The 18,775-nt window shown below is 37.2% G+C and overlaps 2 protein-coding genes across 2 annotated transcripts; one reads left to right on the top strand and one right to left on the bottom strand.

Moving 5' to 3' along the window:
- Positions 1-3,039: 3,039 nt before the first annotated feature.
- On the bottom strand, positions 3,040-7,383 carry LOC128863713 (SWI/SNF-related matrix-associated actin-dependent regulator of chromatin subfamily A containing DEAD/H box 1 homolog). The gene is made up of 8 exons (XM_054103010.1): positions 7,071-7,383; positions 6,776-6,939; positions 6,120-6,721; positions 5,641-5,973; positions 5,313-5,580; positions 4,320-4,466; positions 3,949-4,248; positions 3,040-3,894 (listed from the first exon to the last, which is right to left on the bottom strand). The coding sequence occupies exons 1-8, from the start codon at positions 7,207-7,209 to the stop codon at positions 3,271-3,273; spliced, it is 2,577 nt and encodes an 858-aa protein (XP_053958985.1). The 5' UTR covers positions 7,210-7,383; the 3' UTR covers positions 3,040-3,270.
- Positions 7,384-14,386: 7,003 nt separating this feature from the next.
- LOC128863881 (3-ketoacyl-CoA thiolase, mitochondrial) lies at positions 14,387-18,087 on the top strand. The gene is made up of 6 exons (XM_054103284.1): positions 14,387-14,528; positions 15,111-15,277; positions 16,736-17,308; positions 17,369-17,569; positions 17,628-17,782; positions 17,850-18,087. Exons 1-6 carry the CDS (start codon positions 14,510-14,512, stop codon positions 17,929-17,931), a joined length of 1,197 nt encoding a protein of 398 aa, XP_053959259.1. The 5' UTR covers positions 14,387-14,509; the 3' UTR covers positions 17,932-18,087.
- The last annotated feature ends 688 nt before the right edge of the window (positions 18,088-18,775 follow it).

The raw sequence follows: 18,775 nt of genomic DNA, 5'->3' as shown, positions 1-18,775 counted from the left end.
CTCTGTAGTATGGTGGAAAGGCTGCGATGGTTAAATCCCTAAACAGACTACAGAGAAGTGTGTGCTTGGGTATTACAGGTGCTATGAGTACGACATCTGGTTATGCCCTCAATGCCATTCTGAACTTGCAACCTCTAGATCTCCAAATTCGAAAGCAATGAACGGATTCTGGGGAAATGAAGAAAGCCTGGGCCAGTAACAGTGGTCAGATATACCACCAGTTGTCGGAGCGGTGCACACTGTTCTCGATGCCAGTGGACAATCGGGTGCCTTTCGTTAGGTTCGGTAGGAAGTATGATGGTTTGATCCCAGATAGAGATCAATGGTTAAGTCCAGAGAACCTATTAAGGGGATATCAGCACACCTTCTACACCGACTGATCCGAAACCAGTGATGGTAGCGGATCTGGATGGTACTTAGACGAAGACACTAAGTACTGCTATGCCACAGGACAGATAGCCACAGGACAGATAGCCACAGCATTCCTTACAGAAGTCTATGCCATCTTGAATGTGACGTACTGGCTAATTGAGAAAAAAAGGCGGACAACAGTATTGGAATTTGTAGTGACAGTCAAGCTGCAGTGAAATCCCTTTCTAACTCATGCTGCTCTTCGAAGTTAGTCGATGAATGTAAGACAAAACTGAACAGTGTTGCAAAACACAACAAAGTTAGTTTTATTTGGGTGCCTGGGCATTGTTATGATAAACTGGCTAATGAAGGCTCTGCAAGTATGCCATTAGGCCCTGAACCCTTTCAAGGCGTCAATTCTGCATCTATTCAACTATGGATTGACGACTTTATGAGGTCTGTCCATAGATGGCGTAGGTCTGGGTTGAACTCGTGCAGAGTAAACAAGTGTTTTGTGAAATAATCAAACAGGAAAATAGCAACATTTCTCCTAAAACTCCGCAGAAAGGACCTGAGAGCTCTGGTGTGTGTAATCACAGGGCACAACGCCTGTGATCATCATATGAAGAGATTTGTGGAAGAGTGACCTTAAACTAATTTTTCCGTCTTACCACCCACATTTTATCTTTCCTCTCTCTCTATTCTTTATACTGAAATCTATCCGGGTGTAGTACAATGGTCTCCTAACTGAGTGCTTAGACTTGTCCAACCCCCCATAAATCTTAAAATATTAGATATACACTCTCTCAAGCGAACATCTAAGGGACTGAAAAATTTGTCCGCTAATGGATCTCCTCCGCTTATGAGTAAATTATAAAAAAAAAGTTAAAATTATTTGTGACTGATCTTTAATGATTAATCTGTTTTATTTCCAAAACCAGAACAGTTATATGTATAAAAATTTGACAAAACAAACACAATGTGGTCACTGAATACCTGATATCTATACTATAAAGGTGAGTGCCTGTACGTTGTCCGCGCATCACTACGAAACGACAACACCAAATGACATAAACATTTTTATACATTCATATTTTCACCCAATGAAGGTTATAGGCATGTTTTTATAATGGAACTCCCTTCCCACAGCCCCCAGGCCGCGCTACCACCCTCATTCGTCACTAATAATCGAATTATTGCTTAAATTTAATCTAAAAAATCTAAGTTTTTCCTATTTCCCACTATTTATAGCACACTCTAGACTACATAATCCGCATAAGCTGTTCAACTATGACCCAAATGCAAAGTTCAAAAACGGTTTGAGAGAGAAAATTAATAAAAATAGTTTTGCTTCATATTTTTATGATTGGTTGTTTTGATTTTATTCAACGAGGCATAGCAACGGATGCGGGTATTGTAATATTATGGTTATTAATAAAAAAATATTTTCTATGAAATTATTGTTTGTAATTCTTTTATATACATATCCTAAATCCCTCAAAAGTACTCCTACGCGAGCGGGGCCGCGGGTTAAAGCTAGTAAAAAATAAGCGTTTAGTTTCTCGTTACTAAATAAGCCACTTTATAAGAAGTTCAATGGTCGTCACCTCATTTTCTAGTTTATCTTCAGAAAAGTTGATCAGGGAGAGTTGCCACTTTAGTATTGAAATTTTGGAGGGAAAAAAGTGTTGGCGTCCTATTATGGGAGGGTTGCCAGCTCAAAAAAGAAAAATTTTCAAAACCCCTAAGAATTTTTGCGGTACTGTAAAGTGTCCGCTTATGGATGGAACCCGCTTAAGAGAGATGCCCGTTACGAGAGAAATATTTTAGGGAGAAGGAAGTCTATTATTTTTGCATTAACAATTTTTGCGCAAATGGTTTAAAACTATTTTACGATCGACAGCAACTTAGTTAGGGGAGAGAAATCAAATGCAGGTATCACCATGATGGAAAGAATAATGCTTCTATCATTCTTGAGGTATCACAATAGGCCTTAGGGCAACCGAGTGTCTTGTCTTAGACAAGCAACCTGGCTAACCTAACCTGTCGCTGCCATGACAATCGGTTCTACGTAACAGGAACGACCTGGATTTATATCCGGCCAAGGACTGTCACTTCAGAAGCGATCCCGTATATGTATGGGGAATGTTTATGCTGCTACAGTAACAACAATCCAACCTAGCCTTCCCCAATCTAACATTTGTCCGCAGGCTGTCACTAAAGCTGCATTCCCAAGCTTTTGTGGGAATGTTTGTTTTATTGCAACAACAACAACAAAATCACCCAAGAAATAATAACAATTAAAAAATTTTTAGAGTCGAATATTTCCGTTCTATTTTTATTTCTTTTTTTTTTAATTTATGTGGTCTCTACTGCTTTTAATAAGTTAAGCTTTTATGTTATGAAGTCATAATTTCATTTTATTTATTTCCCTCTTCCTAGCACAAATTGCTCGTCAAAAAGTTGCTGCAGCGAAAGTCTGATATTCTTTATATTTTCGACGTAATTTTTAATCTGACAAGCAAAAAAAATCGTTTTGAATAAATATGTGATTTAAAAATGTCACCTAAAACATTTAACTGCAATTTTGGGGTTACTATGAAGTATAAAGTATTTGCTACTGACAATAATCATTAATACTCACAACACATTGTAGCCACATTGCAGATAAGTTGGTCTAAGGAAATATATATTTTTGTTTTGGAAAATTTAATCTTACGCATTACCATACAATATAAATTCATAACACTTTTTCGTATATCCGGAATTTTTTGGGAATGTGATTCGTAGTTGCGCGCAACATATTCATGTACAATCCGAACATTTAAAATTTTAAAATTACACCAATAAATGTTCACAAAACCTCACATTCACTTTTGCTTTTTGCTTTGTATGGAATTAAATTTTCCCCCCATCATATTACATGGAAGTACTCAATGAGCTGTTCATAGAATTATTTAAACGTTCCTCCTCATCTTTATCTAGACCCAGAGCCATGGTGAGTAGCCGTACAACACATTTTTGCTCTTGCACTTCACCTTTCTCATTTGAAGTGATTTCTTTTTCTAATTTCAGCTTTTCTTCTGCTACCAACTGCATACCCTCTTCGATAGTGCTTTCAGAGATCAAACGATATATTGTAACTTCACGTGTTTGCCCCATACGATGACAACGATCTTCAGCCTGCTTATCGTTGTAGGGATTAAAATCAATATCATGTATGATGCACGTGTCGGCCGCTGTCAGATTTATGCCAACACCTCCAGCTTTCGTTGACAATAAAAATATAAAAACGCCTGAGTCTGCATTAAAATCATTTATCATATCTTGTCGTTCGTCAACTGCAGTTGAACCGTCCAGACGGAAATAACCATGTTTTTTTATCTTCAAATAATACTCCACAATATCCAACATCATCGTAAACTGGCTGAATATCAAAACGCGATGACCCTCCTCTTTTAATTTGGGCAATAGCGTATCGAGATGTTGGAATTTTCCAGAGTCGCATATTAAACTTGGTGGTATGGTAATATCATATAAATCCTAGAAGTTGTTAAATTGAATTATTGAATAAAGTAATTAATTCGTATTACTTACATGTTTTCTACATAATTGCATTACTTGCAAGTCTGACATTATCGCCAGCTCTTCGAATATATACTGTGGATTTGATTTCTTAAAAGTCGGCGCACAGGCTAAACGCTCTGAAAGTTTTTGCAACGTTTCATCACTGAAATAGTGCCGCATTAAAAGCGGATGATTGGCAGCTTTTCGCATTTCCATCATAATGGTTACACCTGCACGATCACCGCTACAAATCTCACCCTTCCTATTTGAATAGTAATCAACCAGCTCGTGATAGTATTGTTTTTGCGTTTCACTCATCGGAACTTTGATCTAAAATAAATTAACACAATTTTCTTGTATTGATTACTTTCTCTTATATCCAATAATTCAGATATACTTACAGTGAAAGACTCTTTTTTGGGCAAATTATTAAGTACGTCTTTTTTGAGACGCCTCAGGACAAATGGCTTCATAATACGTTTGGCGCGTTCCACTTGAGTTTCCTGGAACTGCGACACATCTTTATTAGCACTCTCAGGCTTGCCTTTCTGCAATTGGAAAAGGATAGAAAGAATCAAAAATTAAGTAAACGGAGCAAACTACATACAGTATAAGACAAAAAAAAACCATAATTGGCACTCGGCCAAACACCTAAAAAGGGTGCCGAGGAGCGACCACGATTAGAAAACACATTTTCTTCATTTTGGTGTTTCACGGAGATTCGAACCTCCGTTCTCCGAATGGTAGTTACGGACGAACCCATTCGCCTACATACAGTATGCAAGTGTGCTATATGTATAACATACATAAATTTATAAAAGCACAAGACTCCCTGTAAAAAGCTGCTAAAGCGACAGAGATTGGCGGATAGAAAAATTGCAAATCCATCGCATACGCCTTAGTTGCTAAAAAAAAACATATATTGCCTGTGCCTCGATGTTGTTACATAAACGGAGGAACTATAGTGTCATCCCGCCTCCGTACGGCAGATTGTTTTCATCAGGGGCTTTTTCATGACAAAAATACACCCTCAGGTTTGCCTTTGCCTGCCAAGAAGCGATCGTTATTAGAAGAGCCATTTTAAATTATTTAATGTTTCATGCACCAGAAGGGTGTCCAAACCTGGGCCCTACTGAATGGCAGTCGCCATTCGTCTACATGACAGCCATAGAGAACGTTCCCATGGCAGTCGGTTCTACGTTACCGGAACGACACGGATTTATATGCGGCCAAGAACTGTCACTCCAGCAGCATTCCCCGTCCATATATGGGGAATGTTTATGATGCTACAACAACAACAACAACGGTCATAGAGAAATGTTACGCACGAGTACTTAGAATATATAAAGTCTTTTATAAAACAACCTTTTGATATTTTGGTTTCAAAAACATACCTTGGCGAAAAGGCTCTTTATGTCCTCAATGCTTTTGGCGAAGAATGACGGCATCACAAAGCAAAGTAGTGACATTAATTCGAGTAGATTATTTTGTAACGGCGTACCAGTAAGTAAAATGCGCATTTCAGCGTTTATTTTTATCAAATTAGCATAGCGTTGGGTGGTCATATTTTTCAACATGTGCGCCTCATCGAAAATAACATAGTGTAGCTTACATACGCGAAACATTTTGCATTCCTCTGGCGTTGAACTGACTATGTGGTAACTGAAATTGAAATTGTAAGCTAGATTTGCTTAAATACAGAACCAAAAAGATTTAACATACGTTGTCAGTAACACATCGAAGCCTGTAAAGCCATCTTTGGCATAGCGTACACGCATGCGCCTTCGTTCATCTTGATTACCATGATATTTTTCTACTTTTAAGATTGGACACCACTTGCTTATTTCTGCTTCCCAATTGTCCAGCGTGGAGGATGGAACAACAATTAAATGCGCGCCTTTGGACAAATTGTTCTCCTTCAGATACGCCAAAAATGCAATAACTTGTATAGTTTTTCCTAGTCCCATCTCATCTGCGAGGATGCCGTTCATTTTCTGATTATGCATCACCGTCAACCAATTGAGACCAATCATTTGGTAGTCAGCTAATTTCATTCTATTTGGAAATGAAAGAGGAAAATAAACTGTAAGATATATCTCCCCTCAAAGAAAATGGTTTCACTTATATTTATGCATGTACATACATACATAATGTATGTATGCATGTATATGCATGCATATGAAAAAGTACTTTTTACGTACTCTTTGTTAAGTAGTTTTGGCTGTTCTACTATGCCTGCGCCAGTTTCAATTGCCGCCTCCAAACGTTTTACCATTTTGTTGCATTTCTCTAATATATTAGCCACATTGTTTTGTTTATTAATCAATTCTTGTGCCAAATTTAACAAATCTGCCGAGAGTGATTTATTGGATTCCAACTTTTTTAGTAAATCTTTCCAATCTTTGAAAGGACGCAATTCCATAATTAAGTTTGCCTTTCTTTCGGACAGCATCTTTACCGTTTGTAATTCCATCAACGTTGCTTTATTCATAAAATCAAACACTTTCTTCCGCTGTCCTGTCATTTCGTTTGATGTTTCGGTATCACTCTCTTCACTGTCATACACTTGGTCGGTGGATGCACGTACTTCATCGTCCGAGTCCTCACAATCTGAATAGTTTTGTGCTTGTGCTTTTGAACGAGAAGAGCTGCCATTTTGAGAAGGTTTAACATTTCCGCGGGCATTATTCACTGAGGAAGTTTTGTTAGCGTAGGAATTAGGTTTTGGCTTGAAATGCTCCTTTAGGTAGCGCAATGCTTCGGAAACGTTCCAGTCGTTACGCACCAGTGCATCTTGTATATCCTAAGCAATTAGAAGTATATTTTGACTTTCCGGTTTATTTAACAAAATACTTACCATTGCATCGTAATTAGGTGCTATTTTAACAGCAGCCAAATACCGGTCCTCCTTTTCTTTAACAGATAATTCCAATTTCACTTTTTTGGGGGTATGACTGTCGGCAGCACCATCGCTATCGCTATCCGCCATTACCTGTATACGTTTTTTACCTGGCACTCGTTCTGTAAACGCAACGCATGCGAAAACTCATTACAATTTGAAACCATTATAAATTGGTTGGAATTCTCGCTGCAGCTGCGGATTTCCCCAAACATGCCTCACTTAAGAACTATAGGGAAACAGCTGCTCTCACCTGTCTTATTGGCTGCAGGAACTGCTTTGTTTAGACGAAACTGTCGCAAGTCACTGGCGAGACTCGTGGTCTTTGCTGGCGGCGGCTTTACTCCAGCCTCGGTTAGATCCCCAGTCTTTAACTCGCCAACTGTTGCCATAGTTTATATTATACTAATACTTTTAACAATTAACATTTAAAACTTTCGCAACTGATGGTAATTATACTTCTTAGTTTTATTTTCACAACTCTTCAAGTAATCTTTCCAAGCACACCACTTTCCAGCAGAACTCAATCGCTGCCGCTATAGCTCTTATAAGTGCTTCTTCTTTTTTGCAACCGCGGAATTGGTTTCACCAGCTGCACGGTTGCATATTGGCATAACATATTAACGGCGGGAACTTGGTAAAATAAAAGAGGTATATCAAGGCACATTAAACAAGTAGGGTTGTAATCTGGATTTTTTTCTATTATTTGGTCGCTAAATTGTCAAATTTCGTTGTTCAGAGGAACTGTCAATCCTTATTTATATATTTTGACATTCTAGCGAACAAAAGCAAAAACAAAGTGCAATGCAAATTTTATTTATGCTCTACTGCTTTACTTTTATTATTATTAAGCTAATACTTACGCTTGTGTCGCACATAGTCGAATTTCATAAAAAGTACACTATTTTTCGTGATAGATGTGTCTAAAATCTGCAACTTTTTAAACTTCTTAAGTTAAGTTGTAAATACTAAATACATACTGCTTTTCATATAATAGCCTGGGCAAAATATTAAGTGCCCTTAGATTTTTAAGTTTCGGGCTAACGTAAGTTGAGAGCACGGAGTGAATCGCCTTGCCATGTTGCGGATTTTATAATTCTTAATAGTAAATGCAATTGTACAGAAATTCTTTTCGACGAGATATTATTTTATATGGCATTTAAGGATACAAATTGTCAAACACACGTAATAGAATATATAACAACGAAACATTGACGTGTTAGGTAATCTTGACCAACTTCTTAAGTCAAGTTAAATTTTTAATTAAGTTAAGTTTAGGCTGACTAAGATTGACAGAGGTTTCAAAAATAAAATAATACTGTAAAAGTTTGAAGTAAACTAGTAGTATTTCGTTAAGCGCCAACTTGGAGTGAGAGGGCGAATTAAGATTTTAAAATTCTTAAAACGCCAGGATACTAGAGTGCTTCACGGCTTTTGCAATTTTTAATTGTTTTTCTTTTTCAACCTTGCCACTAAATCCATCGCAGGTTCGTTCTCGTGAATTATACGAAAATTGCATGACTGATTTTGAATAGCTACGTACGAAAATTCGAAATACGTAGAGCGGTTTTTTAGGTAAAACCAATGCGAACTTTTACACGCCAAGTGCCGATTTACACACGGAGACATCTGGAAGGGAGACACTGTAAATTCAAAATTGTTTTCAGCTACATTTTGACGTTTACTATTTAGCATCTTCTGTTTCGGATATATTCTACAACCCGCTAACATGTACATGTTCGTCAACAGTTCCTTAAATATTTCAACGAAGAATGCAAACTCGTTAAAAAATAAATAATTTGTTGTTTTATTTTTCTTAACATATATAATATATATATATACATTTTTGTACTTAAATAAAAAAAATGAAATTAAAAATACTTCATATATAAATAATTAACTTAAAATTAACTTGAGTATTTAGAAATAGGGGGAAACATTAGAATTCAACATAAACATGTCGCATAACTTTTTTAAATTAAACCTATTTTACTAGCAAAAATAATTATGCATTACCCAAGCGCTCTGATGTTTGTTATCGTTGATTTCTTCCGTTTGATTTAAAACCAACACAGAACTCAGAACTTTCTCCCACAAAAGAAGAAAACGAATGAAGCAACTATCAAAAATTGCTTTAAGATTGGAAATACGAATAAACAGCACAACACGTATCGCCAGTAAGGGTGACAAATTCCCTTTCTCTTCCGCGGCTGTCCTTCTCCCCGAACAAAATGTTTCCCTGTGTAAATGGGCACTAATAGTTGTTTTGCAAAAACTAAATTTTGGTTTTGTAATTTAACAAAAAGAGATACATATCCCTGACTGTGTCATTCGAACTACCAAATCGGAAAGAGAAAAAACAAATCAACTGCTCTAGTAACAACTTCTTGCATGAATTTGTCTTGATACATGCAATAGGAGTGTAGCGCAATTCTGCAACAAATTAGGGGCGTCCATAAATTACGTGAGATGTTTAAGGGGGGGAGGGGGTCGAGTCAAATCTCATCTAATCTTACGTTGGAGAGAGGGGGGGTCTCGGCAAATATCACGCAATTTTTTTTCTGATTGAAACAAAAAAATTGTACATGCTTAAGATTTAATCTCAAGCGTAATCGTAGTATGATTAAGATCATTCACTAATTCGTTCGAAAGAAAATAATTTCATTCATACTTCGACGTTATACATTACTACTGTCAAACCACCATATTTGTTTTATACCAAATAGCTCAATTTAATCTGAATTTGCGGTACAGTGTAGCCCGTCGGTTGTTTTCGCGCTACTATGAGCCGAACGCCCTATCACTCAGGTTGACGTTTAACAATTCCGGACTTTAAAGAACATGACGGAAAATCATTTGCTCCATTTCTAATACGCGTACCGATTCAACCGCTGAATGCCTTCATCAGCACGCCTATTGATCTCTATTGCCCAAGTATACGTGATGATTTAGAGAAAATATGCTGCAGTACATGCGGTATTTACTTCGCATCTATCACAAGAGCTGCAGAGCACAGCAGAGCAGCTCACATTGCACCAGCTAAGCAAGCGCGTATGTTCCGCAAAGTGCGACCCTCACGGATTGTCACAAGACGAGCTAATGAGTTACTGTGCGCAAGCGTCAACGGCTTAGAGTGGCTAGATTAGAACGAAGTTGAAGGAGCACATGATTTTACTGAAAATCATATGGACATGTTGGTCCCAATAGTCTCTCTTGAAACCGCGCATGATTCTCCATGGACTGAATTAGAGTAGATATTCTTCTTTTAATCGCAGTATTTACGATTTAAGTCTTCTATTGTTAAATTTTTATTACACTTATAACTCTCAGCAATATTGATTACTAGTCTTAACTAGTCGTAAATAAAAGCACGAAGAAAATTTTTTTTCTTTTTACAATAACAATCCAACGCGTTTACATAAGAAACCCACATTTTGAAAAATCTCACGTGAGATTGGGGGGTGGGGGAGGGGGTTGAATAAAATCTCACGACATCTCACCAGGGGGAGAGGGAGGGTCAGAAAATTGAAAAAACCACCTCACGTAATTTATGGACGCCCCCTTAGCGTCAATTTTCGTATCGGTACCGCTAGTACCGAGTTTAGCGACTGTACTATTCTGTGAGTTGTTTAATCGACTTTTATCACATATAATATTTGACAGTTGCTCTCCATGTTTGTTGCTTTCTATAAAGACAACGCCGTCGTTAGGTTTTGATGTACATGTTTTTGGGTTTTTTTTAGTATAATATATTAAGTGGTAGTAAGTGAAACGCGTAAATGAAAATAAAACAAAAATTGATTAATGTCAAGTTTGTAATTGTTTTTAGTAAATATAACGCAGTAAATCTTGGATGCGGTTTTTAAAAGAGAGGAAACTTTTATTTTCGTTATTTAAATAAGTTTCATAATTTTTAAGTCTTAACATAGTCATAACTTTTGTTATTAAGTATTGGAGCTATCCAACGCGCGTTTTGTTTTTCATCGGTAGTTGGGCACCACAGTCTTTTGTAATTGGCAGCACTGACAAGTTATGTATACATAAGCAAGAAGTTATATGAAGTAAACTAAAAACGCTTTTATTTTAGAGATACATTTTATGAACAGGTTTTTTGTCGAAAATTCTAATGCTACGCCATTAGACAAAAACTATTACGGCAAATTTTTCATTTAATTAAATTAATTAGCTCTTCAAAAATTATATTACGCCGATTTCCAGTCTCACGATTTCCAAAAAATTACCGTGTTTTTGTAAACACAACTCAGCTGAATGGGATTATTCGTGTATTCACAATCAATTTTTGTGAATTTTTCTCACAATGATCGAGACGTCAGCTAACCAGACCTTGATGAAATTGTTATTTCAAGGCATCCAATTTGAGGTGCGCAACTTGAAGTTGTTCTACAAATAGAGAAACCTACCGCTTCATGCCGTCTCCGAACGGAAAATGGTTTTTTATGACAAGCGTTTTCATGACAGAAATACAATCAAATATTTGCCCATACCTGCCGAGACGCAACTGCTCTAAGAAAAAGCCTTTTCTATTATTTGCTTCATGCCCAGAATGAGCTTCGAACCCGAACTCTAGAATGTAGTCATGCACAAGCCAATTCGGCATGGCCGACGGTTAAAAACAATGTTAGCGGGTCTTTGAAAAATCAGCCTTTAAAGGTTGTGTAAAAGTACAGGGTGGGCCAAATAAGACCTACCAATGTTAAGCACAAATAACTTATTTATTTTTTGACATATTTATTTTTCTATTTTTGTAGGTTATAATTGAATTGTTGAAATTTTATTATGGAACCACCAACAACGACTACAAGATGCTATTCGTTTTACACAATTAGCCACACAAATTGATTTTTTAAATAAGGTTAAATGGTTATGTAAACAAACAAAACTGTAGGTTGTGGGGCTCTGAAAATCCAAGGGCAACACCAACATCAGTTGCACCCATCTAAATATTTTGTTTGGTGCGGTGTTATGGCCACTAGAGTTATCGGTCCATATTTCTTCGAAAATGAGGATGAAACGCCAGAATCGATTTCAGAAGCTTCTTACAGAACATTGATTGAAAACTTTTTGCGGCCAATGGCGGAGCAGTATCCTAATTTGTGGTTTCAACAAGATGGAGCAACTGCGCATACTGCTAGGCAAACTATAGACCTCCTGCGTGAAATTTTTGGCGAACGTCTGATTTCCAAAAATTCAGATTTCTCTTGGCCACCTCGTTCACAAGATTTGGCTGAGCCCGACTTCTTTTTATGAGGATATTTAAAAGACAAAGTGTACCTTAATAAACCAGAGACTATTAGACAGCTGAAGCGAAATATGCGAGACGAAATACTGAGCCTTCAACCAGAAACATTATGTGGTGTTATGGAAAACGCGTTAAAAAGAGCCAATCTTTGTATCGAGAGAAATGGTGGATATTTGTTTGATGTAATATTTCATACATAATTTCCATAAAATATATTCAATGTATAAAAACAATTAACCAAAATAAATGATTATTGCAAAAGTTATTTATTTTTAACATTAGTAGGTCTTATTTGGCCCACCCTGTATATGTACATACATTCTTTACCTTTTGCTTTGCGCAAAAATACATCAAATTCGGTTTTATTTTATTTCAACTTTCGATGGTTATGATGCGGGTGATGAATTCTACTCCAAATTTGAGCGCCGCTTCTTGGTCTGTAATAATTGTTACATGCTCCATATTTCTTGTAGAGATACCCCGTTCATCGCATCTAATTTACAACGGTTTTCCAAATCATATACATACATACATATACTATATGCTGCGAGGACCTTCAGAATGTATGCGGATAGAGGCACCTTCTCTATGCCTATAAAGGTGCGTGATATTCCAAATGTAGTCCCTAAGGCCGTTGTGGCAATTGAATGAGCCTATTATGTTTGGGGTGATAACCTTCAGATACTTTTTGAATCTGTTTATAACCCGCCTTTCACCCGTGTGCCAATCAAAAACTTTCCTCAAATGCATGGACTTCTACACACTGAACCATCTTAAGCCTAGTTGAAATAGCTGCGTTGTACTTCGATGCACACAAAGCCATATGTTTCATCATCTGAAATTGCACTTGTATCCCCAATATAAAGTGTAAAGAGTTGGCTAACAAAAATTGAAATACGTTAGATTAAAGTAGCAGCTGTTGAAGCTACCGGAATAATATATTTATACCAAAGAGAGAGATCTGTCGAGCTTCCCTTGAACCATTTAGTGCCTGCGATGAGTCATCAGTCTCTTTACGTCAATAGCCGCCAACTGAATTAAAGTGGTTAAAACTGATGCCCGAAACTTATTTGGCAGTTGAATTTTTAAATAATTTCTTATACGAATGTTAGAAGGGAACCAAACCATCGCATATTTTGGTAAAATGTAATTTGAACTGGCTGTTGATTTTTGAAATAAAACAAACTCATTGGCTATAGTGCGGAGAAGGTTGAAACATCTCGCCAAATTACAGCCAGAAGAAAGGTAAATACGCTCAGCCCAATGCAGCTCTGTCTTAAGTTTAATCAGGGAACGGGGTTTTGTTGAATTACGGTGATGAGTAGAGGGCACAAATGGCCATGAGGTCGAAGTGCAAATCTCAAATTTATCTACTACCGTACTAGTTTGCGCTATCAATTTTACCGTAAAAAACTATGTATTATCATCTCAATCATGCACTTCTTTTTCTTCCTAATTGGCGCGAAAAACGCAGAAGCGATTTTAGCCGAGTTTAACCAAGCGCACCAGTCGTTTCTTTCTCCAGTTGGACACACCAAGTAAAGCCATTTCCTTCTCCATCTGATCTTTCCAAACCAGAGGAGGCCTTTATCTTCCTCTACTACCAACAACAGGTACCGCATCGAATACTTTCTGAGCTGGAACAATTGTATACATTCGGACGACATGACCCAGCCGAGTATTCGTATTTAAATGGAATGGATCATATCAGTTGACTACCGATCGACTATTCGACTTTTTTTCACAGAAACACAACAAATGAGAGAGTCGTCAGTACGACGTTCCATGGCAACCGGTTATACGTTACCGGAATCACTCGGTTGTTTCCCGACAAAGGCCTGCCGCCCCAGTAAACTAACCCTGTCTAGTGAACCGTTTATCACGTCAGTGTGACGCCAATGCGATTATTTCAACCGAGAACTTGAACGAGAATATTGACTGATATTAAATAAATCATTAAACTTATATAATTGGCTCTTGCACTCTTTTTGGGTGTTTGGCCGAGCTCCTCCTTCTATTTGTTTCGTGCGTCCACGATGTTCCACTAATGGAAGGACTTACAGTTTTAAGCCGGCTCCAAACGGCAGATATTTTTTATGAGGAGCTTTTTCATGGCAGAAATGCACTCGAAGGAGCAGATCTACAGATTTCCCTTAGAGATTTCCTAGTGGGCAAACGCCCGCCGATCACCGTGTATGTTTCAGTATTTCATTGTTTATTATCTTCCTTCACTTTTAGCGTTTGTTGCATTATAAATTTAATTCGTTGCTATAGCCGAACGATGGCGACCAACTTGGTGTTACTCTTGTTATGACAAAATCAGAAGATTCGAAAGTGTTAGCACGAGTGGTGGTGCCAGTTGAGAGTAGCGAAAAGTTTATTAATAATAATACTTATATATTCTTGAATTTAAATAATAATTAACTACAAAAATGTCTGCAGTTACTAAAGGTACTAAAACGATCGTATTTATGTGCATACGTAGCTGAATTAGCCCTAATTCGAAATCAAACACACATCAAGTAGATAAGTGTTTGTAGAGTGCTATTCATCGAAGGGGGTGGTGGCAATTAAAATCAAAAACATGTACAAGTGCAGACACGCATATTCATAAACATATATATGTATATACACGTATGCACGTATACTAAAGGGGCCGGTACATTTGTTTTCATAAAATTAACGCTTGAACTTTGGACTCAAGAATTCACAAGTCAGCTCTCCCGTAAGTCAACGGGCTTAAGCAAGTGTGTGTGTGTGTGTGCATATACATACATACATATGTGACGTAAACATTTTTTATGTGGATGTTTGTACACATATATGTGTATGTATAGCGCGAACCTTGCAAAGATAGCATAAAAACAAATCTGTTTATCTGTGCGAGATTTGAACTTTGAACATCCTGTACCCATGATTATTTTTAGCTACTGAAATCAATAATATAATAAAGGAAATATAATATATCTAATAAAAAAAAAGTATTTTAAAAAATTATTGAAATTAATACAAAAACTTTCTAATCTGTTGTAGGAATTTACATAGTTGCTGCTAAGCGTACAGCTTTCGGCACTTTCGGAGGTGCTTTGAAGAACATTAGTCAGACACAATTGCAGACGGTCGCAGCCAAAGCTGCACTAGAATCTGCCGGATTGCGCGGTGAACAAGTTGACACTGTGGTCATTGGAAATGTCATTGCGGTAGGTAGTATTAAAATAATTACAGCGTTTTCGAATCGATTGGCTTCTAATTTGTGAGATTATATCGAGACCTAAAGAGTAGGTAATTGCATTTAATATGGTTATAAAAAGTAGCGCAAAATTAATCACATTGGACACTTGTGCAAATTTTTATTTATTAAAAAAGATATTCAAAAACAAAATAAGTTGATTAATTTTGCGCCGCAATCATGCAATAAGCGCCAGCTTCCTCCTTCGCGGTATTCAGGGCGAATTCGAAGAACGCGATGCAACAAACGCTTCAAAACGCCAAGATAGAAAATTGCATTGACGGTTTGGCCCGTTGGCACGAACTCCTTGTGGACGATTCCCTTGGAATCGTAAAAATAAATGAGTGACTTCTTCAAACGCGATTTTTTGGGTGGTAGCTCGTCTGGGGCCCTCCATTCGGCACTTTGATGTTGGAAATACCACGTTTCATCACCAGTTACAATGTTGTAAAGGAAGTTCTGTCTTTTCTCGGCTCTTTAATGAGGTCTTTCGAATGTTGAATTCTTAGCAATTTTGGTCCTCAGTTAACTTGTGCGGAATGAAACGTGCACAGACCTTTCTTAAGCACAAATGATCAGTTAAAATGCGATAAATCGATGTTTTGGAGATAGTCAACTCCGATTCCATGAATTTCAAGGATGATTTCAGTTCATTTTTGATAAATTTACGAACAATTTCGATGGAGTTTTCGGTGATTACTGATTTTAAGGTCCTCACAACCATCTCTGAAACGAGTAAACACATGAACTCTGGCACGAGATAGTCAATCACCGCCATTAAACTCTTTCATCAATTCAAATGTTTCGGTAAACGTTTTTCCGATTTTAAAAAGAGCTAATACCTTGTTCGAAACTCATTTTTGTACCGATGAAACAAACATACTGACACTTTAATCGCAATAACTTCGCTTCCACTGAATAAAATGTCACCAAGCTTTCACTATAAGTCAGCTAGGGATGTAAATTCCAACGCACTAAGTCTTTAAAAAAATGGCGCCATCAAAACATTTTTATGTCGCCAGTTTTGTTTATTTTGGACTTCACCTTGTATGTATATAATAAGCTCTGTTGATAAGAAATAATAAGGGGATTCTCTATGCAAAGCACTCTACTGAATTATGCTAGAATACGAATATGCGCATTACACGGTTAAGTTATAGTATGAATAAACACTTCGCCTACGGCGCTTCACGACGTAGCAACAGCTTAATTTTTCTTGCCTATTCATTTAAAATTTATATGGCTAGGATTTGTGTTTGAATAAGAAAAAATTTAACATGAACGACCAGGAACTTGTTATTGCATGCCACATAACAACATTTCAAATTAAAATATCATGTTTTAAGGAAAATTGTTTATTTTAAATAAGGAAATAATACTGTTTTAGCTAAACCAATGAAATTATTACTAATCAATATATTTTATGCAGTCCTCCTCTACAGATGGCATCTACCTACCACGTCACGTTGGTCTTCAATGTGGTATACCAATTGAAACACCTGCCCTTGGCATCAACCGCCTTTGTGGCTCTGGCTTCCAGTCTATTGTGAATGGCGCACAAGATATAATCCTTGGTAGTGCCAAAGTTGCACTCACAGGTGGTGTGGAAAATATGTCCCAGGCGCCATTTATTGCGCGCAATATCCGTTTCGGCACAGCATTGGGCAGCAACTACAATTTGGAGGATGCTCTGTGGGCAGGACTTACTGATACATACTGCAAGTTACCCATGGCTTTAACGGCCGAAAATCTGGCAGAGCAATACAAAATCTCTAAAGAACGTGTCGATGAATTTTCACTCCGTTCACAACAAAATTGGGCAAAGGCACAAAAGGAGGGTGCCTTCAATGCGGAAATCGCGCCCATTAAGTTGAAGGTGAAGGGTAAGGAAGTTGATTTCGTAGTTGATGAACATCCCAGACCACAAACAACATTCGAGGGATTAGCTAAGCTGCCATCACTCTTTAAGAAAAATGGCACTGTCACTGCTGGTACAGCTTCGGTAAGCGCGTAGCAATTAAGTTTACATTCACTGATACTTTCTAACAAACTGCATCCACAGGGTATTTGTGATGGCGCCGGTGCTGTTATTGTTGCTTCTGAGGAAGCTGTCAAGGAGTATAATCTCAAACCATTAGCACGTCTGGTCGCCTATTCATTCGTTGGAGTGAAACCAGAAATTATGGGATTCGGCCCAGTGCCAGCCATTCAAAATGTGTTGAAAGTTAGTGGCAAAAAATTGGAGGACATTGACTTGATTGAGGTACCCATTGGATACGTGAATTATTTCTATTGTATTAAACGAATTACTTTTGCAACAGATTAACGAAGCGTTTGCCGCGCAAACACTTGCCTGTGCTGACGCGCTGGGTTTGGATATGTCGAAGTTGAACGTTAATGGAGGCGCTATTGCCTTAGGCCATCCTTTGGGAGCCAGTGGCTCACGAATTACTGGCCATTTGGCGCACCAGATGCAGTGAGTATTTAAAATTTGTAGGTAACTATTTTCTGAATTTGATATCTAAAATATAATTTCCTTACAGGCAAAAGAAATTGAAGTACGCAATTGGTTCAGCGTGTATTGGTGGTGGTCAAGGCATTGCCCTATTGTTAGAGTCTGTTTAAAAATAAAGCTGTGAAAATTAGACTTTAATATTGCATTTAGCTCTTTCCCTTTTTACTATTCCTTTATTGGAGTAAATTATGTATGTAGCTCTAAGCATTATTTTTTATAAACCGTAATATTGAAATCAAAATTAAATTAGAATTATTAAAAAAAAATTAATACTCGTTTATTTATTCGTGCATTTATTCCACAGAAGAAAGCAGTGTCCTTGGATTAGATTTAGAGTACGTTTAGAGCTTTACATAAACATACATACATATAAAAGGTGGCGCAAAATTAATCAAAGCAAAAGTCAAGAAGAATATTTCCATCACTCAAAATCTTTTTTTTTTTGTATAAAAATTATTAAAAAAAATAAAATTGGATGATTAATTTTGTGCCACCTTGTACCGATATTTTGATGTTCGTTTTCACATGTTAAGCAAAATCTTCAATATAAAAAGAATTAATAACTTGTTCCTAAGGCGCTATTAACGACAATGGTGGTGCCATGGGCGATATTATTGCGACAGGTACCGATGGCGTTTAAAAGCTTTTCAATCTCTCAAGGTACGCCTCGCTCAACAGATATTAGCCGTGTTTTAGTTTACTCGCACATGCATCTGCGCTTGAAATGCTTCCAAGTTCTGATATGCAGTTTTCATCGGCTTTTTGCAATCTGCTTTATCGACTGTAAATACATATTAAAGAAATGTGAACAAAGCAGAGCCGTCCGTTGATATTGAGCAACTCAATTTCAGAATTGTGAAAACAAGCCACGTATCAATACACATTTTTCTATTAATTAAAAACTGTGCTTACCGCTAGGATTTTTCGGTTCGTAATTTGCTTCAATAAATATTG

Source organism: Anastrepha ludens, chromosome 5 (assembly GCF_028408465.1).
Source record: "Anastrepha ludens isolate Willacy chromosome 5, idAnaLude1.1, whole genome shotgun sequence".
NCBI classification, from domain to species: Eukaryota; Metazoa; Arthropoda; class Insecta; order Diptera; family Tephritidae; genus Anastrepha; species Anastrepha ludens.
This window is presented reverse-complemented; position numbering and strand designations above follow the sequence as displayed.

What these genes read in the sequence shown, in the direction of transcription:
- LOC128863713 (XM_054103010.1), bottom strand. Translation starts at nt 7,209, where the DNA reads ATGGCAACAGTTGGCGAGTTAAAGACTGGGGATCTAACCGAGGCTGGA. An exon ending in TAAAGAGCCTTTTCGCCAAG is followed by an intron (nt 4,467 to 5,312) that starts GTATGTTTTTGA and finishes TTCCAATTGCAG; the next exon opens with AAAGGCAAGCCTGAGAGTGC. An exon ending in CCAAAAAAGAGTCTTTCACT is followed by an intron (nt 4,249 to 4,319) that starts GTAAGTATATCT and finishes AATTTATTTTAG; the next exon opens with ATCAAAGTTCCGATGAGTGA.
- LOC128863881 (XM_054103284.1), top strand. An exon ending in TCATTGGAAATGTCATTGCG is followed by an intron (nt 15,278 to 16,735) that starts GTAGGTAGTATT and finishes TATTTTATGCAG; the next exon opens with TCCTCCTCTACAGATGGCAT. An exon ending in CATTTGGCGCACCAGATGCA is followed by an intron (nt 17,783 to 17,849) that starts GTGAGTATTTAA and finishes ATTTCCTTACAG; the next exon opens with GCAAAAGAAATTGAAGTACG.